This window comes from Passer montanus, unplaced genomic scaffold, assembly GCF_014805655.1.
Source record: "Passer montanus isolate IOZ18808 unplaced genomic scaffold, ASM1480565v1 scaffold1, whole genome shotgun sequence".
Lineage (NCBI taxonomy): Eukaryota > Metazoa > Chordata > Aves > Passeriformes > Passeridae > Passer > Passer montanus.
This window is the reverse complement of record NW_024356504.1, coordinates 3,142,391-3,168,951: the sequence shown is the minus strand read 5'-3', so window position 1 is coordinate 3,168,951 and position 26,561 is coordinate 3,142,391. Positions and strand designations below refer to the sequence as shown.

At 37.7% G+C, this 26,561-nt stretch overlaps 1 protein-coding gene across 5 annotated transcripts; it reads right to left on the bottom strand.

The window, feature by feature from the left end:
• Nucleotides 1-1,510: 1,510 nt before the first annotated feature.
• On the bottom strand, nt 1,511-18,384 carry GPR1 (G protein-coupled receptor 1). Of its 5 annotated transcripts, XM_039698176.1 has the most exons (4): nt 18,318-18,384; nt 17,593-17,789; nt 14,819-14,966; nt 1,511-4,278 (listed from the first exon to the last, which is right to left on the bottom strand). In XM_039698176.1, exon 4 carries the CDS (start codon nt 4,260-4,262, stop codon nt 3,216-3,218), a length of 1,047 nt encoding a protein of 348 aa, XP_039554110.1. In that variant the 5' UTR covers nt 4,263-4,278; nt 14,819-14,966; nt 17,593-17,789; nt 18,318-18,384; the 3' UTR covers nt 1,511-3,215. The 5 variants fall into 5 exon arrangements, with proteins under 5 accessions (XP_039554110.1, XP_039554286.1, XP_039554427.1 ...); XM_039698352.1 differs by lacking the exon at nt 14,819-14,966; XM_039698493.1 differs by lacking the exons at nt 14,819-14,966; nt 17,593-17,789; nt 18,318-18,384 and adding an exon at nt 14,622-14,689.
• Between the last annotated feature and the right edge of the window lie 8,177 nt (nt 18,385-26,561).

The window sequence follows — 26,561 nt, the reverse complement described above, 5'->3', positions numbered from 1 at the left end:
TCAGAAAAAAATCTGTCTGCAAGAGGCTTAAAGCCTGGTTCAAGATCTGAAAGTGAGTATTGTTACAGGCTCACTTGCCACCTTCCATAAATCTGATTCCTAAACAGTACCCTTTTTGTGGCAATTCTCTAGCTGTTGCTTCTGCTGAATCATGTAGCTTAGTTTTACCAATTTTGTCATGGTGCTGTTAGAAGTAAGAAATTGCCAAGCACCATATCAGGCAAGCAAGTTATTAAAAATTCTGCCTCAAAAGTACAGGTTTTATTATCTTGACCATCACTTTCTCTGACCTCCCATTCAATGTGCTGCTTACCTTGATACTCTTTCCTTCGCTTTCAAATTAAAGCCCAAAGTGGATAAAAAGGTTTGACTTATAGATGGTAACTTTGTTAAAATGCAGCACTGAGTCATCCATGTGACCTGCCAGACTGGATTTTCGTGTGTTACATTTATGCTTAGTATAGAAACTCTTTGGTTCTTGAGATTTCTTATGTGTGTTGAGTTTTGGCAGGGTTTTTTGGTTTTTTTTAATCCTGATATTAAAAAGAAATTTGCACAGAAACAAAAGAAACAAAAAAACCCTAGGGTGCACAGTGAAAAAATAGGTAGGTATGTGGGCAAGATTATTTTGCTCAATCCACACATATTTGTGTTAGGTGTTTTTAGGTGGTGTTTGGGTATGTGCTGGCATATTACTGTGTCATTGTGCCTGTGAAAAACCAGCACCCTGGAATAAATGAGGTAAGTGTCCCTAGTGCACCCATAACAGAGGGATCAGGAGAAAATTCCATTAACTTCAATATGTCCTATACTGGAATACTGGGAAAACAGTTTGAACAAAACTAATCTACATAAAAACCTTCAGAAACACAAACTAGAGAAAGTAACTAGAACCTGTCCATTATGAAACGTGTCAATAGCTATTTCTGTAGTATCTCTTTGCACGATGACACAGGTTCCTTTCCTTTTTCTGGCCATTTTTCCATTGTGGTGAGTCGAATGAGTGTTCCTCAGTCCAAGCAGCATAGAATTGTTGGCATTGTTTTGGAGACTCTTTGGAAACAGAAACTTAGAGCATTATCTGTTTTGTTTAGATATCTTGCATTACTCTTGAAGAAATGATTTAGATAATTCTGTAACTGATCTTGGTGTGAACAGTAGCAGTTACATTGCACAATTATTAATCCACCTAATGCCATAGATCAAGGCTGATTTTGGCTTTTTTCAATTCTAAATTCTATCCTCTGTCTTCCCCCTGTCTACTTCAGGCCACACTTTCTGATCCTTTACGCAGGATGGGAAATATATGCTCCCCCATTTGAAAATCAGCCTCTGTGCTGTACACAGGAACATGTGAGTGCACACAGCTGAAGAAAGCTGACATGAACCTTAAATCCCATAGTAGAAAGGGCCAGGGCTTGATTTCACCTTCCAAAATCATGGGAAGGAGCTGTTATAAGAAAAACCAGTCGCCACACATTGCTGCTAAGAAAAGTAAATGAACATAATCTTTGGAAAGAAGAAAATTTTATTACTTCACTTGGACCACAGCCAGGAGAGTACATCATTCTTAGAAAGATGTCAGGGAACATGTGAAGAAAAACTGCAAAATGTTTGATTTAGGCACATATAGCAGCATGGTGCCAAAATATTATGATGAGCAACTATGTACCAGGCAGCAAATGACTCAAAGGAAGAATGCTGCTTACCAGCTTTTCAACCCAAAGGGGAATACACTGAAATTCCACTGATCCTGCCTGACTCTCAGACTCTGGAACCAGAGCCCAAAGAAATAGTTACACACCATAGTCAGGCTGTTTCTATTGTGCAGTTACCAATACTGGATGTGATCATGCATATATATTTTTTTTATACAAAAGCAAATCTATTTACATATAAGGCCTCAATTATAGCATAAATGCTACTGTGTTGGCAGGCCATATAAACTAGGTAAATTATCTGAAAGGCAGTTTTATTCTCTACACCTAGGCCAATAACTAGCAAAAAACAGTTCAAATTTATCCAAAGCTCTGTGCTTTTGCTTTCAGTAGAGTTTTGTCCCACATTCAACTGTTTAATTAAGTGGTATTGCATCAGAAATTGGTTCGCACCACATAACATGTATATATATTTGCATTGGTGCATGTATGATTCTGCAGCAAGCAACATGTTGGAACAGAATACAGCATAACTGGGACTGCTTCATCTTTCTTATGGGAGTGGACTCCATTTCCTGGATGAACTGTCTTGCCTCTTATTTGGAAAATAAGTCCGAATTTGGCTACAGACTTGTAACAGAATACTGATGAATTCACTCCACCCATTTTTTAAGCTTAACATTAAGGCAAACAAAATGTTATATTATTTCTTTACCTTTGCTTGAAAGAGTAATAAAGAACAATCAATGGTTGTTTGTAGGACTAAACCTCTGTAGGACTAAAATTTTAAACATAGAAAAAGAAGTGTGGCACAGAAGCTGTAAGAAATATTTTCACTAATTCTTTGCACATTTCAAATAAGCCAAATACCTCCATGAAACATCAGCTCAGTATTTTGCACCCAACTGGTGCTAAAAATACAGTAAAGTGACCCAAAACACAGGGTCTCCTGTCTTAGTTTTGAGTATAAGATAAAGAGCACTGGAGAAGACAGGGTTTTTTTCCCCATATTTTTCTTTTTTGACAATAGAAGGCAGCAATTCAGTGTTCTCCATCTTGGGATTCTTCTCCAGGTGCAGAGTGGAGCTACTGATAGCTTCATTTAGGTGGGATGTAGCCAGGGGATTCCTCCTTGGGGCAGTAGCAGGCAATCAGGAGACTCATGACCCAGAGATGTATAGCCACAGCCTCTTGGATGAGAATGCCTCCATTAGGAGTTGTACCAGCAATGGCAAGGAGGAATACTTTTATTTTGTGTTCTTTCGATATCAATGAGGTATGGAACCACAGCAAACCAACAGGACCACAGCAAAAGCCCAGTTAGAGTAATTCCACCTATGCTGATAACTTTCAGTTCAGGCTGTATGTGCATTGCAAGGGCACACATCCAAACCACGTGTCCCTTAAAAACCTTTCCATTAAAGCAGCGAGTGCAATTTAGCCAGCTGTTTACAGAAAACTGTCAATGCAAAGACGCACATGTGACTGGCACATGTGCAGTGAAGAACAGCTGCAAATCTCCTGTCAGCTCCTGTGGAGAGCTGCTGGCAGGAGCAGTTAGTGGGCAGTTTCGCAGCAGCGCGCGGGCGCGTTGTCCGAGCTCCAGAGCTGCTCGCTGACCGTGCCCGAGCGGCTCACCTCCCACAGGGCCAGCTTCAGCACCTCCGACACCGTGCTCCTCACCTGGGCTTGGAACTTCTTGCTAATCAGAACGTAGAGGATTGGGTTGAGACAACTGTTGATGAAACCAAGGCCAGTGGAGAGGGGAATGCCATCCTGCAGTAAGTCATGCAGGTTCTCATCATGGTGAGCAGACAGCTCCACAATGCTGAATATATGATACGGTGTCCAGCAGACAAAAAAAGCTACAACTACAGCAGTGATGGTCCAGAAAAGCCTGCTAGAAGTCAATACAGTTCTCTTCTTCACTTTGACAATCAGCAGTGAGTAGCAAATAACCATGGTCACTAGAGGAAAGAGGTAACCAAATGCAAGCCTCACCCAAATGAGAATGTGATGTGTCAGCAAAATAAGTTCCTTGTCATGCACATGGAAGTTGTTGTAGCAAATGGTGACATTGTTGAGAACTGTAGCTGTGTCTCTAAAGTATAAGGCAGGGCCACCAATAATTGCAGCCGACATCCAAATGACCCCACTCAGAAGGAGGGTGTTCTTTACAGTCCTGTATTTGTAGGAAAAGACGGGGTGGACCAGGCGGATGTAGCGGTCAAGGCTGATGAATGTCAGGAAGAAAACACTGGCAAACATATTAAGTAGTGCAATGAATGAGTTCATTTTGCAGAGCCACTTCCCAAAAGGCCAGTGGAAGCCCATTGCCACGTATGTAATATAGAGGGGCAGGAAGAGAACAAAAATGAAATCTGCAATGGCCAGATTCAGGAACCAGAGTGTGGAAACAGATTTATCCCACTTAAAGCCCATAAACCAGATGACAATGGCATTACCTGGCACTCCCAGCAGAAATGCCACACTGTAAAAGAAAAGGGAAATAATATGGGCAATGCTGAGGGAGGACTGGGGTGACTCATCTTCCTCAGACAGATCGTAGAAATAAGAGTAGTTCTCAAAATCTTCAAATGTCATGTTGCAGAGTGGCTTTCTGGGGAAGAAAAGAAATGAAATGGTCAAAGGAGAAATATTTTACTGCACTGTAAACAGTAAACTGTAATTCTTTCAAGTTTTTGATCATAAACCAAAATCATTGCCTTAGTTTGGCAAATCTGTCACCTTTTATCTGTCAGTTGCTTGCACAAAACTCCTGAAGAAGTTTGGTCACAGGCATTTCAAGAAATGTTCAAATCAAAATGGAACTTGAAATCTTCAATAAGTGTTTTCCTTACATTAATTTCTTAACAGACAGCGCTGAGCTCAGTGTTAAATCTATCACTGATAGATTTCTAGGAGACCAGACACAAAGTTTTATTGAAGTATGATTGTGCTATTATTTTCTGGTCAGGTTTTGTACTTTACTGCTCTGTTCCTATGTGAAGCAAGGTTTATGGATTATATCTGTCTAAAATCAGAAGAGCATTAGACATCTATGTAGGAAAAAAAAAATCACTTAAAATGCCAGGACCATCTTCTATAAAATTTCACCCACCACCCTGCCTCAAACTGTAGTTAACAACATGACAGACAGCGATTTCTCCAGCAACTAAAAGTTCATGAGTTCATTCATCTCTTTCATGTATGTGTTTGTATCAAGAAATTATTACTTTCAGGCCCATTTAACATCTTGGATTTCCTTAATACAGCAAAGAATGTAGAGAAAGAAATGTATAGAACATATTGCAGGGAAAATACACACTATGGTGTTCTTTCACTAGTGAGCTGAGAAACAGGTAATAGATGAAAGAAAGTGAAGCTTCCCATGAATAAAAAACACATTGTAAGAGCTATAAATGAAAATAGTTCTGTGTCCTTTTTTTTTCTTAAGATAGAATTACAGAATTTTCTCAGTTTTCCTCTCTTACAAAAGCTTCTGGAACTTGCAAGTACAACGTGATTTTTCACATAGAAATTCTGTGGGTAGGAGGGAAAGTGAGGGGGAGGGAAAATGGAATATAAACCAAAACAGAGGGGAAGAAAGAAATTAATGGGAGAACAGACGGGAAACAGAGTTTGAACAACAGAAAGAAAAGCAGTCAGAAGTTATTTCACAGTATTATTTCACAGTGTTTAGTTTGCAGTGCAAACAAAGCTGCAACACATCACAGGTAGCCACAGTCAGACAAAAGTCTCTGCAATGATCAAAACAATTATTCTGCGAAACTCTGTCATCATTTACAGCTGAATATTTTGGCTGGACTCAGCTGCACTGAAGACCTGTGCCTGAGAGCAGTCAATTAGCTGTACTACAGTTTATCTTATTGCTAAATTTCTGAGTGCTCTCTCCATCCCTAAACCAAAATTCAGCCCGTGCTTCTGGAACTCAGCCCTGCATTCCTGTAATGCCATTAATTACAGCATGCTAGGGACAACCCAAGAGGGGTCTCCAGAGCACACTGCCTGCACAACCACATCTGCAAGCTCGTATTCCTGCACTTACCTTTCCTCCAAAAAGTAATTCACCCAGTCTGAAAGGATTACTCACAGCGCATGTGCACACGCATTAGCAGGATTAGACTTCCCATTTGTAGATGGGTAGACAGGGAAGGGAAAGAAAGGTTGTGTAATTTTATATCTCTTGATTAAAAAAATATGTAGTAAGAGTCAGCACAGCCTGTTCTGTCAAGAGGCTATGATAGCATTTGTGATTTACATCAGGCTGAAAGAATGTTATTTGGTTTGCTGTCCTGATGAATGATACTTATTGGGCTGCATTTATGTAATTACATGCCCCTTGGGGGTGGATTCTGCATTAAATACCACCACCACCCATCTGAGTAATTTTTTCAAACAGCTTAACAGCTGCTGAGAGAAGAGTATAAACATGGAGCAGTACCATTAACATCTGGAACATTAGATTTGGACAGTTTCAGAGGGCAGTCAGGTTAACAACTGGATTTTTAAGTGGGTTTGCCTATACAAAAAACTGTACCTTCAAATCAAATTTATGCATCTAAACAAAAAAATTTCAAGCTGCAATGACAATGATAAACATTTGCCTACTGCCCAACAATGTTAATTTTATATTTAGCATTTTAAAGATGATGTATCGCAGGAGAAAAAACATATACCCAAATAAATGCCAAATATTTCCCAAGCCTCCTGTAGTTTAAAACTCCAATGAAAGAGCACACCTTTAGAATGCAATTATTTTTCCAGGCTTATATTTTTCCTCCTCTCTAACTCTAGTCTTCAACGCAGTGAGTCTTCTTTAGCAGTGGGAGTAAAAAAGCAGAAGGAACATTGTTTACCACTGCTCCAGTGCACAGATGCTGAAATTAGACTTTATGGCTAGGGCTCAGAAAAGACTGCCAATTACATTTGCAAAGCCCAGAAACTTATACTTGTGACATTGAGATATATGAAGGACTTCTATAGCAGGACTCATGGTGTAAAGCCCTGTCCTGAAAAAGATAAGCAGTAGGTGATTGTCAGTGGAGTCACACTGGATTACATCAATGAGGACACAGATTGTTTTCATTAACCATAATTCAGCAGGGATGTTTCTCTGTGGTCCTGAAACACATTATCTCTTAATACATTACTCTGAAATTAATAAATTTCCAGAGTAAAAAGTGTCTTGCAGTTCAAGTCTAGGTCTTGTGAAGAAATCTAATTGTATTCCTTACTCTGTCACCAATTTCCTGTATGATCTTTGACAAATGGCTTGCTTTCCCAAGCTGGACAAATTCTCATGAATGTGTTTGCAAACTGAGGCTCAGTAGAGAAAACAATACTTTCAGACAGCAGTTTCTGCTTGGCTTTAAGGCAACTGCTAGAAAGGGTAAGGGAGGCTTGGTGGAGTTCACTGGCTCAGTGTCTGCCGGTCTGGGGAGCCAGTGCATGGAAAACATTTTTCAATAAACAGGAAAGTGTGGTTAGGGGCCTGCCAATAAGCATTGGGAGCAGCCACAGGTTACAGAACAGTGTTCTATTGCATATGGATTAATATAACCGAGTTTAGATTTCATCCTGTCCTTTTTTAAAAGTTTTATTTTAAATAGTAAACACCCTGTGCAAAGTGTACGCTCAGCAGTTGTTTGACAAGTCCATTCCTGTTTGTTGAGCCACAAGCAGCTCTGAAAACTGAGCCTCCTTGATTCACTTGCTTAATTATGAAAACAGTTGACCAGGAGGTTTCATTTCCTGTCCTCTTCTGTAAAACAGAAGTTAATTTCTAAATGACAGGATGTCTCTTGGCACTTTTAGATCTTAGGAGAGAAAGCAGAATTACTAAGAAATACAGATAATCAGGAAATACTTCTAAAATATAAAGCCACAGAACTGCTGGGAAGAGACTTCACCAAGTATTCCACGAACAGTCTTTCTCTGACTTTCAGCAGGGAATTACAGACTTGGATCTCAGTTGACATATTCGCAGCTTTCTACTAAAAGTACCTAGAGTTTGTGTCCTCTGCCACTATTATAGCTAAACCATAATGACAACTTGGACAAATGATTGGATCTGCCTAAAAATAGAACAGCTCTTGTCACACTAAGAATGGCCTTAGAGTTATGACATGGGACAGTACTTTGGAACCTATTCATGGCTATGCCACAAGCATCCTGTTTGACCCCTCCACACCTCAGCCCTGAGGTCAGTGCAACAGCTTTGGAATTAAATTGCATTGGGCTTTCAGTCTAAAATAGAAGAGAACAAACAAAAAAGTTGCAATTTCCATCCACTTCACTAGAAGCAAAGTCCTCCTGGGAGTTCAAAGTTCCCTGGGCATCACACAAGTTAGGAACTAACTGAATTACACTGGCAGTCTTTACCACAAATTCAAGCTCAGCCCACACAACCTCTCTCTCTCACATTTGGTCCTCATTACTTTTGAATTTTACAGAAAGGTCAGAGTTTATTCATTGTCCATGTTAGTTAAAAGTTAACACAAATATTTGAGTGGTAGTCCCCAGATCTATTTTTTCAGTGTGACAAACAGTGTTAGAGCCTTTAGCCAGCTATATTGGTTTCAGAGGTCACAGTAATGGGTCCTGACTTACTAGAAAATTATGGTTTGGAGGGTTGTCTGTCTCAACAGTTCAGTTCATAGAGGGAAGACGTTACACAAACCCTTCTATCAATGTCTTTTGGAACAACTCTGAGCACATCACATTCCATGTGTGTTATCTGTGGCTAAAGGAAAGCTTATTTGATTGCATCACTTCAACTTCTGTCATTTGCAAGAGTCAAAAGCTGGAGAACAGCTGGTTTCACAAAAGGTCACTTAGAACCTGCTTGTCATATTGTGGCAGCAAGTTTAGCCAGGCATTGAATTCATCAGTTTTTTCTTGGAACTTTTGAGGTGACAAATTTTGAATTTATCCAGCTTCAAAAACATAAACATGAAATCCACCTGTAGTTTATCTGTAAAGTTCAAAACTCAGAAGGCTGAGCAAATTCATTAGAGGTACACACATGTATTTCTGGCAAACATTTTACAAAGACATAGGATAGATCTGAAAACACACAAGGAATACTGATGAAATTACAGACTGTCATTGATTCACATTTCTCCCTCAAAAGAACAAAGCCAAGATAAGACTTGCCTTTATGCAGAAACTTTCCTATAGCAGGTGCCTGATACACTCATACTACAAAACCAAATCACAGATATGCTACAGAATAAGCCTAAAGTTGGCCCTGCAGACAAAGCCACTAGGAGCATTTTAAGGTGAGGAGCATTTTAAGCTGGTATACACAAAAGCAGAATCAAGGCTTGTGTCTATGTTTTCTCTTTCACAGGCACGTACACAAAAAACTGTCTTTTGACTATCCTTTTAATGGTGATTAGATATATGTTAATCTAGTTACTTCATGTATCATCCTGAATTCAATAATGGGTCACAACAGATATGACATATGACTGGAAATGTTTTTGAGCCACAATATAGATGTATTTGTTCTAGCAGATAAGGAAGGAATGCAAATAACAATCATTCTCCATTATGTCTCTCAGCAAAGCAGTGTTAGAAATGTATTTGCAATGTACTAGCTAGACACGTCCTAGAACTTAGGCCAAAACTAACTTTCTTCAAGCACGGCCAAACACAACCCTGTTAGTCATAACACACCACCTCATCTGTGGTATTGAATCCTTTGACCAGATAATAGCCTGATAACACTTCACACAAAGTGAGTGCTACAGGATTAACAAACTCATACAGCACAGACTCAGTTAATACTGGTAAATCTACAATTTCAGACCAGCAGTTTTGCCAACACAGAAATGTTCAACAAAAAATGGAAAATCCAACTTCATATCTAAATAAGGCTGCTGTAGTAGGAAAAGTACCACAGTAGTTCTGGCCTGAATATAAAATATCTTCCAGATAATGGCTACAATTGAGCAGTGCCCTATTTCCACAATCAGAGACCTGATAAATGTCTGCAACCAGCAACTGCATATCATTGAAACTGATTTATTTTCAAGGTGATCCCAAGCACCAAGTCTTCCATTCCCAAAGATGACAAAGAAACCCAGACGTCCCCAGGATATGCATTGGTGAAAGGGAGGGCACGGGGATATGCATTTGATAACTCCATAGTCAGCACTTGTTTCTGCTCTTATTCTCTTCTGCTAATAAAGACAAAAGTAAGAATGTAATTTTTAATATTTCTTTGGTTGGAGTTGCTGTAGCCACTGCAAACCGTGTAACCATAAAAATCATACATCAGCGTCAGGAAAATGACTGGTCATATCTGTGAAACAATTTTTTAGAGAAAAAAAATTAATATTCTTACAAAAAAAATAGACATTTAGCTAGACAGTGACACTTGAGATTTTAAAATTGCCTGATGTATTGTGTGTGCCAGCACTGCCAAAGTATTTACATAACCAGTCATAATGCTTCAGTATTCACAGCCCTTACTGAAGTGAGGCTCAAGTGAGAAGTATCATCAGTCTGGTTTACTGTAGAATGCTGAGAATGACCCACAGGAAGTCTCTGATCAAACCAAGTGCTAAATCTAGAGTCCCTGCCTAGTGGCTCAACCACAGCCCTATCCTCCTTTCTCAAACCTAGTACTGTCCCTTCTCTCATGCTGAAGAACCACAGCTTCACCTCTGGGAGACCTTTTCCTTCCTGAAGGGAGGCCCCTTCTGTGCCATCATGCTCATTGAGGTGGAGGAAGGCAGCACTTACCTGGGCAGCCCTTGCTGCTCCTGGTCTGTTTTCTCACAAGGAAGAGAAAAGCAGCCTGGATTTGCACCCTTTGCTTGCCATCCCCACTGCTGTGTCTCAGCAGTCCCAGGACACACCTCAGAGCCAGCAGGTACACCATGAATCCTACTGGCTCTGAGCTAACACACGATCAAGTGTTGTTCCGTGGAAGCTTCATGTGTTTTCTATTCCTCCTCAAATGCCAGCAGGATTTTCTTTGGCTATAAGCCACCATAACAACTACATACCTAGAGCAACAGAGATATCTGATTTAAAAAATGTAAGTGCTTCAGCTTTCCAGTGACTGGGCTGATGGGATAATTAATGCTTGCATTTCTAATTAATTATGGCTTTTTAAGGTTTTCATGCAAAAAACACTTGGAATTTTTACTTTGCAACTGTTTCACGTATTTGTGATGAAAGAATATTTTGACTAGCATTCATGTGATCATTACATGATCATGCAGCTCCGAGCATGTTTTTTAAATGCTTGTACTGTTTCAACAAACACATGCTTTAACCACAACTCCTCCAAACAAAAAATAGTAAAGTGAGAGTAGAGGATACAGAGTAAATGCAGAGATTTTTTTTTCTGCAGTTGACTAATTAAGCCAATTAAACATATGTTAGACAACAGCTATTCAAAAGGTAATGCAGGTAACAACAGGTCATTACAGAAAAAAATCCAAAGTAACATTCCCTCCAGCAAGATACAAAATATCTATTGAATAGCAGATAAAAAATAGGTTACAATCTGCTATATTTGCAGTCCTTTTAACTAGAAGAGTTAAAAAATAACTCAGAGAACCACAACTTATTCCTCTGCTATGCCTTCTGATGTCCTATTAAACTTCACAGATTAATTTCCTAGTCTTTTTTTACAGTATGCTTGGTTGTGTACTGCCCTCTAAATTAATCTCTATTTTCCTAGGTTTATTCTACCCCTCAGCAGTTTCTTCTAGCATAAATGTAATATTTCTATGCTTGTATTATTCTTGACACATACTTTTGCATGGGTATATCAGAACATCCAGTTCCAAAATACTGGTAGTACATATCTTATCAGCTGGAATGTTTTGGATAACATACTTTATTATGTCCTCACAGTTAATATACTAGGGTCATTGCATACAGTAGATTAAGGGTGTCTACTCTTGTATCAGTGTTATTCTAATTTTCCTACTCACACAAAGCCAATTTTTTTTTTTTTTTTTTTACTTTAAGATCAAGTCTATAGTAAGTACTGGCTTTATTCCTGCAAAACTGAAAAATTCACATTGTTAAACACAGTTTTGGGAGGACTGGATATTTATCCATTTCCCTAACACGGTATTGGGAATAATTCCAAGCACTGTTAGGAATAGATGGCACCTGTGATTAAAGTGTTAAATTAGGAGCTTGGAAATACTGGTTTTACAGGCTTCCCATATTACCTTTACAAATCACTTCTCACTTGACTCTGCCAGATATGGTACAACACCCTCAGTTAACAGTGCTTGGGTTTCTTAAATGGGCAATGGTTCTTAACATCTCCAAAATAGCTCATGAAAGTGATGTGGGGCTGAAACTCATTAAAAGGGCATCACTAGAAAGAAGAGATGGGAGTGTAGGAAGTGGCATTACATTGACTGTACAGGACTTACTACACATCACTTTCTCTGTCTGCTCTAAAAGGCCTCACAAGGGAATAAAGCTCATGTGCCAGGCTCACACTTGCTGAAAGAAGCAAGTATTTTATGTTGGGAAAGTACCCAAAGGTCCTAGTCCTGGAGATCAAAGCCTCGCAGGATCTAGGCACTATAGCAAGTAATGAAAGACAGTTCCTGCTTTGTTTATAATTAAACAGAATAAACACATACAAGAGTAGGGAAAGGAAGAGGCATATCTTGCCCTAAGCCAAACAGTAAATTTGAAGGTAAAGTTGGGAGCAGAATAACTTGCCAAAAGAATAAAGAGGCAAATATCTTCAGTGGATAGAGGGAAAATATTCTGGTTCTTCATACTTGTGCCTTTTGATTCTTGAAATACATCCTTCAAGAAGTATCAGAAAGGGACAGGGGAAGAGAAGTAGGACCAACAAGCCAGCAGGAATTCCTTTTGGAAAAAAGCAACCATGGACTAATATGTGGATTTTTGCTCCTGCTTTAAGGCCCCCAACCCCTGAAACATACTGAAGATAGAAAGAGTACAGAAGTAGCTGAGCTTTCCTGGAAATACTATATGCTGCCTTTGAGGAAGGACACATAACTTTTTCTTTTAGTCCCAGGAGCCCCAAGCACACGGTAAAAGTAAAAGCAATTGTGAGAGAGCTCATGTCCACATAATGGCATCTCCCCTCTAGGAGCAATGTCTTTTGGACACTGCCTACCCCAGTCACAGCAGCCCCTTTCTTCTGCTAAGAGACCACAAGGAACTGCTCCTCACAGTCAGCTCTCTTGTGCAAAGCCAGCCACAACAGAGCCCAGCACTGTGGTGAAATTGCTAGCTTCAGACTGAATGAACACAAATTAAACCATTATCAGAAATAATGACTGCAAATTAGCCAGACAAGCAGCCACCACAGTAAGAGAGACAGCTGAACTGCTGGCACGTTCCATAAGACAAAATAAATAAATAAGCAAATAATAAGACCATTCAAAGGATTACAATCCCCTGGAAACCTGGCTGCTGCTTAGTGCTTGGAATAACAGAGTTATTAATTCAAAATGAATATCGAATAGCAGATCAAAAACTTCAAGTGTCTGTTAAAAACACAAAGAGAATAAAATTCTTTAATGCAACTAGCTTTATTAGGAAACAGATCTAAGTTTTCCTCTTGAATCAATTTATCAATATAAATGATAAAAAAATAAACAAAAAATTGAAGCATTTCAGAAGTTGCTCATTTGGTTGTTAGCAGAAAAAGAAATTCTTAAAATGAAAAGAAAGAATGTATAATGCACAGGACATAGAAATTGCTTTATTTTGATCAATATTTTTCCTCTGCTCTCACCCATGCAGTAAAAATCTGTAATCAGGTCCTAACTAGGAATCCTTAGACAGTACTTCCCTGACTTTTCCACAAAGGCAATTAGAGAATCCAAACCATAAATTCATTCTCCAGAGTCAAATAACTTCCACTGTGCCACAATCAAAGAGATTCTCAGTTCAAGAGAAGTGGACTCACTTACAGCATATAAAAAAATCCCTAGGACTGAAGTAAAGTTGATAGAACCTCTATCCTGTCTGTCTGGCATAAGATGCTGATAATGCTTTAAATTTGGCCAGAAGTTTCAGTCACATCAAACAAAATTAAATTGGGTTATAAAAATATTTGCATTTCCCAGTTCTGAGGCAGAACAATAGCACTATGGTAGTGAAAGTAAGCTATCCTATCATAAGTAAGTTAATCCTGAAATCAGTTTCTACAAATGTCCTCTGACAAACTACTTTACCTTGACATACTCTGGTACTCTCAGTCACTCTCTTCTCCTTAGCTATGAATTAATAAGCTTTTTATATTATTCAGTAATATTATTTTATTCACGTAGAAATCAAATGTGTTTTAATTCACAGACAATGTTCAGTGTATCCATGTTTTCCAAGTCCACAAAAACAAATCTGGGATATTGTTTGGCTTGCAAGATCACATCTAGAAAGGCAATAGGTGACAATGACACTGTTATCACTAAGTGTGAATAGCAGGTGGAATTTATTCCTGTCTCATTGTGTGGTAGCACACAAGGCTTCAAATCTTATTGTCACTTCCAATACACTTACTGAAACCTAGATCCACATCCTACCTTATTCCACAATGGTTAGGGAAAACACACACACTTTCCAGCTGAGGTCACAGAAACCTTATTTAATTCTGCAGAACTGCAATTCTTCAGAAGTATTCTGTTAATCTGTTATTCAAGTAGAAATTATTTCCAGTTTCTGTTCTAGAATCTGTCCAGATCAGAACTGATGTATTTTTAACTAATTATACTGGAAATTGCTATAGCTATAGAAGACACACTATCCCTGAGCAAATAAAAAAAACTAAATCCAACACACTAGGGAACACAGAGGGGAGAGAGAGATTTAAGTCAGGGTCACTCACCATTTGCTGAGAGGGTAAAACTCCTCGGAGTGTGTATTAACATATTCAAAAGTAATTAAAAATTAAATTCACACACATTTTCATACCTTTTCTTGGTGCTGGGGTGGTTCAAAGTAACCTTTGAAGTAAATGAGTATCACATTCTTTCTTCCAAGAAGCTCTTTTAGCCGTTATATGCTATTCCACCTTACAACATTTGCCTGCAAGTGTTGTTGCAGCTGTAGACTCACTATTTAGAAGGGAAGGGAGAGAAAGATCTTAAATATAAGAGAGTTTGACCTACCTTGCTTAGTTCTTTGAAACAAAAGGCACTGTAAATCAGGGATCTGAGCTCTGTAGCAGAAGGAAGAATGAAATGATCTGCAGAGTTCAGAGTCACTTCAGTGTGATTCCAGCTGCTTCACTTGGCCACTGCCTTCCCTCTAATAAAGCTGCAGAATGATATAACGCCGTGTTTGTTTTCAGCTGAGGAAGTTGTTTCCAACTTCCCTTGGTTTTCTAGACCCATTTTTGAAATATTGCCACGCTGTATAATCCCAGTATTTCACCAAAAATAAATGTTAGACATTTGAATGAATCATTTTGGTCAGTGTCCAAGCAAGCAACAGATGTGGTGGCTGATGAATGGAAAGAGACCTTACAGTTGTGGGCTGCTTTTTGTTCTGCAGAGAAGAGGTTGAACAGTATTCCTTTGTAAGCACTCTGGTTTATAGAAAATAATGTTGAATGAGCTGAAAGATGTTTAAAAAGTCACACTGAAAGCATCATTTTGTAACTGTACAGTGTGATACATTCATTCGATATTTAGGATTAGAAGATTAATCTCCTTTTGTTTGTAAGAGAGAAGTAAGATCTTCAAAACACTAATTAGTGACTCTGTCAGTGTAACACTGGATGGCCAGAAATTTGAACTGGATTTTAGGTGACTGGGCCTGACTCCCAGTTCTGTAAAAAGCCTGATGAGGTTTTGTGGCCAGGCCTCATGATCTCCATGTTGTTCAATTTCTCAGTCAGTAAAATGGAAATATTATTCCCTTAGTATCTACCTACCACAGCTTACCTGACTCTGATGTTACCACACTAACCATAGCATTTTAAATCAGCTAAGCATCTGCCAGTCTACCCTGCCAGTGCAAACAATAATCTAATAGTGGTACTCCATTGTCACTAATGCAAAATATGTAAGATGTTCAACACTGATTTAATCTAGTAAAGGCCAAATTTTCCAGATAGCATATCTATTGATTCCAGGAAAAGTTAGAAAGAAAAATCTCCAACAAACCGACCAAGCATCCAAAAAAAACCCCAAAAACCACCAACCCAAAAACCAAGACCAAAAACCCACGGAAGGGTAAAATGCTTAGTGAGATCAGCTAAACTGGGATTTCAGCATTAACAAGGCTATCAGCTCTTAAGCAACTCTCTTTAGGTTCACAGATTGCTTTAACAGGAACCAAAAACTACTTCTAGCAAAACTAGTCTTATTTGTCTTTCCTCCATGACAGAGATCAGCTAAACTGGGATTTCAGCATTAACAAGGCTATCAGCTCTTAAGCAACTCTCTTTAGGTTCACAGACCACAGATTGCTTTAACAGGAACCAAGAACTACTTCTAGCAAAACTAGTCTTCTTTGTCTTTCCTCCTCCTTTCTTCTTGTTCTGCCATTATAACTTTAAACACTGAAAATTATACATGTATATTAAGGTTTTACATGTACATGAGTGGGAAAGCCTCTAATTCCATGAAAGGAGGATGGGGATTATGCCCAGAGCTCCTGGACCATAAGGAAAGGACAGGAGAGCAGGATTCCTGGGAATATATTGGGACAGTGGGGGTTGCCTGAGGAAAGCACCTCATTTGTTTATTTCTTGTATGTTAAAGATTTACTATTTTCTCTAGTCACTGATTTGCGAATCTTCACTAATAAAAGCTCTTTTAACCATAATTATCTTATTTTGTAAATACTGGGATAGGGTAAATAGAGGCACCCTTCAACTGCAGATCTGCTGAGGGTTTTTTCACCTGTAATGGCACATGAGTGTGTCTCTAGATATTTTGCCAAATCTAATTATTGTAAGGCAGTTAATTCAAAGGTTTGCTCAGTACTATTTCAGCAGGACAGAAGAGGAAATTAAGAGGTTGATACCCCCAGACATGACCCACAAAAAAGATAAAACCCCCAGCAAACAGTCACAATTTTCCAAATGCTCTTCACCTTCTCGGTGAAGGGAGCATTCTGGAAAGTGCAAAAGATTCTTGCAGTTTGGGGTAGTGAAGGATTGTCCCTAAGGCATTATTCCCCTCACTATAAATTAAAAACCAGTTTGTGATTACTGTAACATATACTGGTGTTGATACCTCAGCTCTTCCATCCTTCAGAATCAAGGGAGGATTAAACCCCACGTAGCAATTTTCCTCACCCTTCCTTACCGCTGCACCAAATAGGAAATACCAAACACTAAGGGCCCAGAAGTCACATTGCAGAGGAAGATAGAATGAATGGATGAATGAATTCCTAATTTCATAGGAAATTAGATTTTTTTCCCCAAGAATAGCAGATTACTGCATTTAAAATAATTTTCTACCTCTCTGTCCTACTGACATTTTCTCCTTTTCTATTGAAAAGGACTTTTGATTGATGAGCAATTACCCAACTTGCACAGTATAACCAGCATAGTAACATACCTGGGAGAAAAAAAAAAAAAACAAAACAGATTTTTACAGACAAAATTGCATTAAATCAGAAAGGGTTCAGTTTTGCTTGTTTTCTCTTTAGATCTAACTGCAGCATTTTAGTCATATATAGCTTCAATTAACCACAGTGGAAATCTTAAACCCCTAAAGAATGTAAGCTTAGGTTCTAAATCTTTCATTGTTTTAGTTCTTTCTGTGCTCAGACACAGTGAAACTGGAATGGTGAGTCACAAATTATATGGCTTTTTAATATACACTTTTTTACAACCCATTAACCACTGACATCATTTGAGTGTGATCTTTGCAGATAATTTTGTGAAAGTTACATGCTTGGAAGAAAATTAGTGAATAAAAAACAATACCTTGTTTACTTTCATGTCTTCCTTCATGTCTCCTCTCTCTATTTGGAAGTTATATTTGTATTTTGCCGTTTTATTTGTGCTTTTTCAACTGGGTAAGTGATCAAAGCCAATATGCCAGAGAGCTCTGAAGAGGAACGTGCATTCATGAGCATACAGTGCACCTGGATCTTGCAAAGCAGGGAAATTCTACTTTTTACCTGATGGAAAAACAAAGGAGTGGATTTACATACAGATAACAGACAGTGGGTCATCCAGCAGCGAATGAAGTGGGTCTATTGAAAAGCAAGTTATTTTTAAAAGCATTTCTGATTCTTTGGGCTTTTTTTAACCCTATAAAACAAAACAAAAGCACAGGATATATGGAAAAAAATATACAGGGGAAAAACTTCCAGAAACGCTTTACTAGTATTAACCAAAGCACAAATTACAAAGCAATTAAAAAAAAAAAAAAACAACGAAAAAACCAAAGTAATTTTTAATTTATCTGGATTGCCTAAAATTGCCTGATAGTTCTGACAATTATACCCACTGCTGGGACCACTGGATCTTATCAAGTTACCTATTAGTGTGTGCCGATAATCTCAGCACTAATCAACATCCCATCAATGCTCCTTAATTCAGTTAAATTGTACAAACCACGAATTTGCAAATTAGATCAAACAAAAGATATTTAGTTTTTCTCAGGGTTAATTTAGGCAGAACAACACAAGAAAGTAACTACTTACTGCTGTTTACAGTTAGGTCTTTTTTTAGAAATGTAATTCTTCACTGTTCCTTTGTCCTCACTGTTTGAATACCTCATCGACTGAAATCCACCCTGGGAAGACCGCGTTTAACTACCTGACAATCAGGAAAAGGATAATTTCCTCCCTTCCTGTGAAACTAATGGCTATTCATGGCTATCCTTTAGGTAAAGCTGTAATGTTTACTTGTGGCTTAACTACCCACTATATAGAGAGTCAGCAACCGTGACAAAATCTGCTATTCATGGCTATCCTTTAGGTAAAGCTGTAATGTTTACTTGTGGCTTAAGTACCCACTATATCCCAGAGTCAGCAACCGTGACAAAATCCTCCAGCGACACATTTGAACAAACCACCCGATGAAGGAAGGTTTGGCTCATTTAGGCAGGTCCACACCTCTTTCTATACCGATATTAAGGAAGATTTTCATGTACAACACATTGAAGAAATTCAATAATTCTGCAGAAGGCAAAATCTTTCCTCATTACTTTAGTCAGGTCAAAACACACAAGCATATATTGCTATACATCTACATATCCTGCAAACACAGTCAGCAGTATGTTCAATACCATGAAATAATGAATATCAGAGAATAATTTATTACAGTATATATTTCTGTGATGTATGTATTATATGTTATTATAAGTAAAGTATTATTTTATAATGTATTTTTATATGATACCTGGAGAAAAATACCATTAGAAATATCCTTTTTCCTCCACAGATTTTGTTTTTATATGTGCATTTTTTCTCATTTTCCACAATAAGTAGGAATTATTTTCTACATAACTTTCAGACCACAGGTATTCAAGTACTATATTCATATGACAATAAGAAATTATACCTGCCACTCAGATAACACTTGAAATCCATGGAATTTTCAGTGTGTCTTGACAACCAAGCTTGTGATTTATGTCATTGAGTGCTAAAGATTATATTAATTGAATAGCTAACCAGCCAACTCAACGACAGTATTTTTCCATTTTAGCCAAAGTGCTGTCTCCTCCCATGGAACGGAATGTCAGTGTTTGGAAAATTTATTTCAGAGAGATCTGCAAAGATTCGAGGCACAAAAAAAAGGCTATGCAAACTACAGTTGTTTCACTACATATTGCACAAAATACTTTCATATCTTCAGTACTGGTTTACGGATTAACCAATTTGCTCTTTTTCACCTCACATCAATTACCTGGAACTATAGAGTTATCTCTGTAGACAGGTCTGAGGAGTAAAGACAGAATTTACTGCACCTTGGACTGAGTCAGATGTCTCAAAATCTGCCCAAAGCCTAGCCAGTCTGGTTCAAAGAAACCCAAAGCACAGGGATGAACTTTAACCACATTTCTTAGGAATTGAGGTTGCTCTACCCACTCAGCATTCAAGTCCCAGCATAATTGTTTACACCTATTCTTACAACAGAGATCTCCTTTTCCATTTAAAGTGCAAAGACTCCGTTTCCACCTTTTATATAATGTGTCTTTGCATTGAAATCCACAAATCTCCAAATCCACAGTTCAAATAGGATTACATTATGATGCTACAATGGGCAAAACTCCTGACCCAAGAGATGCTTCTGTTTCACATTCTGCAGTCAGCTATTAAAAATTCACAGCCAAGTTGCTGAAGACTATTATGATGAATAACAATGCAAAAAGCAAGCAGATTTGCATGAAGGAAACAATCACCAGTTCCTGTCCCTCACTATTCTACAACTGGACTATTGCTCTTGACTGCCATGATCACTGAGACACAGCTGGTCTTAAACACACACACAAAAAAAAAATGGAGACAGGGAAACTGAAAAGGATTCCATTTCCCTGCAAAGGACACAGAGCAAAACTGAGTGTTGAAACAAAATTTGGGCAGTTCCCTGAAAATAAATGCTAATAGTCAGGGTGCCTACACAGGACTCACATATGATCAAGCAAGGTTGTTGCTTTGCACCATTAATGTTCAAAATCTAAACTAAGAGAAACACCTGTGCACATGTGGAATTGTAGAGCCTGCTGGTTACTCTTTACAATACTTGATCAGCCATTGATATTCCTTACAAATTATGAACATGCTAAGGTTTTTAATTGGACAGTTGCTCCTTGCAGTGAGGAATGGTTCCTGATCACCAAGTGCAAAGCTCATGTAAATCAAATCTAAATCATACTCAATCACCTATAGATGTTCTGAGCATGTTCTGAGATCCTCCTGGTTTGGTGGTTTCAATACATATTCATTTGTATTTTTCAAGTTGCTTTTTATAGTCAGCTACATTTGTCAGTCTATTTTTTCTGTTTAGTGGATGCAAACACGTTTTGTGAAGCACATGACTCCACAAGGACTTAAGTTATTTATCCATAGAAATGAATGTGAGAGAGGGAGAACCAATGCCAGTTTCTGTCTACTGCTCTGTATTTGTCCTCTCTGATATCAATTTTGCTTCTAAACCCTACCCAGTTCTCAGCCTCTAATGAGTTGGGAGCTGATAAATCCCTATAAACATGCTACTTGTCATAGAGGCAAAGCAAATTATTAGATGCTCTGAAAAACACTTTGCTAGTTAAGGGCTCAGTGTATAAGTCAACCTTCACTCTTGGCCTTCAATAAAAGCAAAACTACCACCATCTGTAATAAATCAGCAGTGGACTCAGAGGATGAGGCATAGGACATTAATCTAAGCAAAGAGACACCTAAACCCCCCAATATTTATTTGTCCATTCTAGTTCTGATTCTTAAGCTCTGTCAAGACACATAAAGGTTAATTTGAAATCCTCCTCACTTTGCAATCTATTTTTAAAGAAGACTATATGACCCAAATTCAGCACTTAGCATGAACTTCAATATGGAATTTACATGAATTGGAAGTCCATATCCTTTACATAAAATGCTAAATCCATGAGATTGGACTCAGAATTTTATGTACAGGATATTTAAGTTGCTACTTGTATTTTAAGGGCAAATAGGCTCCCTTCTGAGAAGAGAGAAGAGAAGAGAAGAGAAGAGAAGAGAAGAGGAGAGGAGAGGAGAGGAGAGAGCCACTTCTCTATTTCAGCTTGAGAAACTAGGCAAAGGGAAATTACACTAATTGTATGAACCTTGGGTGTAAACTAGAATCTGAACTCCAATTACTTCAGTATTAGAAACACAGAGGAATAGTATGTGAAATGCTGAAGAAACACAAATCAAATGAAAGGCTTTTTGTTTAAAAGTTCTTTTTCTTCCTTTTAAAATTTTTCTATGAAAACCTCAGTGTTTTCAAACTATAAGAGAAAGAGACTTTTTTTCAAAGGCTAATGTTTTTGCATACCAGCATTCTTAGCCTAAAATTAAGTTCTGTCCTTGGGAAAAAAAACTCAGGACTTCTCTTGTTTAACTTTCTGCTTGCTTCCTGAATAGGATAAAGAAAACTTTCTTTAAATTATTCCCATGGTAAAGCAAAGTAGAGAGTCAACTTTTTCTCAGATGTAAGAGAATATCTTATGTGGTTTATTGCAGGAACATTAAAAAAGTTTTACATTATTTAGAAGAGCCAGAGCAGAGGAAAATAACACTTACTTAACTTCCTTGGGAAAACATTTTGACCCCACCTTAAACTGCAGAACATCCAGTGACTCAACATAATAGTATATATTTGGAACTCCTCAACTCCTAAAGATTGCACTACAGACAAGGAAGCTGCAGAAGCATTTTACATTCCAGATTATCTTAAACTCATATCCATCTATTTAAAATCAGAAAAGTTCCATTAAAATATATGTATATAAACATTTAACTCAGAATATTAAAAGGGGTAAAAGCTGGCTTGAAACTTCTGGGAGCTTGAAAATTCTTGATAAACAGAATTAATAACCTTCCAAGCAGCTTTGAGAAAATTATCTCTTTGTATCAGGAAGACATTATTGCCTTCTGGAGTAATGGGAATTAATATTTACTTACGCAAAAATGCCTTGAGTTCCTACCTCACAAAATGTGAGGTAGACTATAAGGGAGTATTAGTCATCTACTATACTTATTTAAAATATTTCAAGACACTCACATTGGCATCTGATTAAAAAAGCCCCATTCATTTGTTACCTTATCTGTTAATAAAATGGATGGTTTAAAACAGGCTAAAGCAAACATTGTGCTATGCAGATGAGATTAATTCAGTTCTGAGTATAAGTGCATTTCCATCATACTGTTCTGACTGTGGCTAGCACAAGAACCTCTGGTTCATTCATAGCTGAAGGCTCTCAGGCTGCAGAGTCCCCTTCAGCATGGAGGAAATGGAGCCATTTTATGACATTCCATTGCTTCTTCCAGCACATTCATGTCAGAAATTATCATACATTTCCAAGTAATTTGGTGATCAATAATACTTGAAGATATTGCAATTCTCAAGGGTCAATCTGACTACATCAGTCAGATAATTTTAAAATTGGTATTATTTGAAAGTAAATACGAAACAATGGAAAAACAGAATAAAGGAATTCTAAGGAAGAGCTGTTTTTGAAGTTACAAAAAAACTCCATGCACAACATGAAGGTCAAAGAATATCCTGCAATTCATGAGCAGGCACCTACAGGCAACTCCAAGCCTAATTACTGACCTAGACTCTTCCTTTACATCATTACCCTAAAAAGTCAGGCAGAGTTATTTTGGAGAGATTAACAGACTGATCATTAACTGAAAACAGAAATTACTGCAACAGTAAACTATTCAGCATTTTATGATGAAAACGTGTTCTCTGAAAACACAATCCTCTTTAGCATACAAACTTCTCAACTGCTGATTTATTTTCTTTGCATTTTCTTTTAGAACAAAACACTAAAACCAAGTTAATTTAAGCTGATGGAGAGATTCAAAACAACTGCAGCAAAGCTAAGGTATGGATTTGAAATCTAACGTAAGATGATTAGAAGCCCATCATACAGAAACTTTCTGAAAGCACTGGATTTGGATACATTTTGTAGCCATACTGTTTAAAGCAATCCTTTCAGAGCTGTCTCCTCAGCTGTTCCTCCTGGACGACCTGCCAGCAAGTGAACAGCAGCAGCAGCAGCAGTCCTAACAGCAGTAATAAAACCCTCTGGGATCACTGCATCCCAGAATTTTTCTCAGCACTATTATAATAAGAATCTCTAGATTCTGTACATGTATACAGAAATAAAATACAGAGAGCAATTTTAGTGGAAAAAAAAAAACGCATAGAACCCACAAACTGACAAGGTAAGCCTGTGAAAGCAGCAGCATGGACTCCAAATAACAATAAAAAATAGACTAGAGGAGAATTTTCTTCTAATAAGATATTGGAAAAAGAGTCAAACTGATATTTCATATTTCAAGTCATGTTTTAAAAAATTAAGACCTGATTACAAAAAAGTAAATTAATATTTTTAGGAGAAAATTATCAGCCCATGCATTCCAAAAATGATTATTTAAAGCTATCTTTTAAAGCTTCTAAATGGTATCTCAAATTTTTTTTCTTGGTCACTATCCAATCATGTTTCAATTATTACACAACTGTCAAGCTTTGTGGTTGATTAAACAATTAAGCAATTAAAAAGAAAATTTAAGTCTCAAATTTAATCTTAAGAAGATTGTTCTGGCAAGAAAATGAGAAGCAAAACCAATAACCTCTATAGTATCTTTTAAGTTTTGGAGTTAAACTAATATCCTGCATATTGAGGATGTCTTTATTATTAGCTCAGGTAAGGTTCTTATGCTAAAATTAAAAAACTTTAAATGCAAAACAAAAAGCAAAGTTCAGTTTTTTAATGAGAAAGCAAGCAGAATGCCCATAGTCAATTTGCCTCCTTCAAAAAAAGAGAAAAAATTGGTTTTGGTTTTAGTTTAGTTTCAGTGCCATATCCAAGTAAATAAAAGAGCATTATTATTTTTTTAAACATATGTTTTTCTTTCAAAAATGAGAAAAATACTTATAATAAGGAATCAATATGTAATAGTAATCTGTCAATCCCAGGAAACTGTTCAAGAAAGCAAAGCAAAAACAACAAGAAGCTCTGTTTTGTGAAGAAATTATCCTTGCCTTTTACACTCATGAGGAATTATTTTCTTTTACTTTGAAAAACCTTATTAAATATCACAGAATTAATAATAAAGTAGAAAATCAGAATACCATACAGGACCAGATAATTGTCCCATAAGTCTCATACCTGATATCAGCCAGTGGCCAACATCAGATTTTTCAGAGAAAAATTACTTCTACAATGACTTCTTAGGAATTAAAGATTTTAATACAGTGCCAAGCACTATGGAACAGCCACTCAACTGTAAAGTTATAAAGATACTTCTTCCCCAAGGTTACTCAGAATGCGAAGTTCTCTAAAATCTACACACATAGTCACTCTGCCTTGTTACAATCCAGGCTAAAACCAGCAACCCATCTTTGGGAACATTTGGCAAAAATGATGCATGGCTCAAGCCCCAGACCTTCAGCTGTCAGTCAGTCAACACTTAGCTCAGATCCTTTGAAGAACTTTACCAAAACAACCATTTAAGGCTAAATTAGGCTTATAACATCAGAATGTATAAAGTACATTTGCAACAAACTAAAAACCTAGCCAAGAATGTCCTGCCAGCTAGTTTTACCAAGCTTGATTTTCTTTCATCACATTCTCTCTTTTCCAATCTGAACCCAGCTGTTGGAAGCAATTTGATGCTCTTTAGGAAAGCGTCTGTCTTTGTTAATTTGTCTTAATGATTTCATAGGTACAACCTTGACTTACATTTGGATAACAGAAAGTGAAACTATAACGAATCAAAGCAAAACTAGAAAGCAACACAGTGATAGGTATGGGGTAGTTTTTAAAATCTGAATAGATGAGTAAAGACACCAACAAAGAGAAAATGTCTAATGCTTAGATCAGGAGAAAGTATAATTTTTTAAGGGGAAGGGAAGTTTGTCAGTCCTACTTCATGTTCGTGCTCGTATGTGAGGAGTGGCTCCCTAGTGGGGAAGAGGAGACTGAAGGACAGTAATCTCTCTCAAAGCCTTACCTGAATTTGAATCAAGGTGCAACCTCTAGCTCATAAATACAGAAAGAGTCGAAAGCCAAGAAACACTTGGCAACACAAGCCTAAGCTCTGCTATCTTTGAGTGACAGTCCAAGAGATAGAATGTTACATTCTCTCTTGCAAAAATATTCAGGAATATTCTGAGGACATGTTGTATGGCATTATAAGACAGACTGCATAGATTTCTCATAGCTAAAAAGGGCTTCTGTTTCGCATTAACCATTCTGGAAAAGAAACTTCAGTGCCTCAGCTATGTAACCAAGCTTCCTTTGTTTCAATAAGCTATGGAGTTCGCACAGCCACAGTAACTCACTAATCCTGCCATAAACCACCATAAAAGTAAACTATTTCAGCCTAAGATAACATGTCTATGTATGTGTTTGCCACATGTTTAAGCAATGAAGCTCTGCTGACATGCAATGATTTGGGCACGTGCCTGAGCCTTCCATGCGTGCAAATGCTCTCAGCTGAAAGTTCCAGCTTTCCCAAGTTGTGTACTGTACTAGGCAACAAAACATCATCAGGCAACTTTTGTTTTGTAATGAATATTTATTTTTCAGCAAGAAAGATATATTCATAGGCATGCATGTATCAAAAGAATCCGACAGCAACTAAATTCAGCCTTCCTAAAGAGAGGCCTTCTCCTACTCTTCTGTCATGTGAAATTTGTATTGAATTACTTGCTCAGCGTGGGTGGACATTTCTAAGCCATGGTTTTATAATCACATAGCCACACAGAAGCGCCTTTTTACAGCAACCTCTTTAAGTTTGCCACATTACAGTGCATTCAAGATTGTTTTCCACCCATTGCATAATCCAAGCCTGTATCTGCACCTGTCTTCACACATAAGGGTGTTGTGTTGACTTTGTGTCTGCCTGGATTACTTAAAACACCCTGCTGCTTCAGCATAATGAGAGAAAAATGCAATGTCTGGTTTCCCACAGGAGATGAGATAAACCTTCAAAACCCTACAAATGAAAATAAAAGAACCTGAGGTAAGGTCACATTCTTAAGCCCACTTATAAGCGAAGCAGCTCTAGCACTAACTCTGATAAAGTCAACTTTAAAACGTTCTGATAAAACCTACTTGAACAAGCCACACCATGAAAAGCAAACTGCTTTTTAATGGCCGAAAATAAAATAAAAAAATACCCTACTTGAACAAGCCACACCATGAAAAACAAACTGCTTTTTAATGGCCTAAAATAAAATAAAAT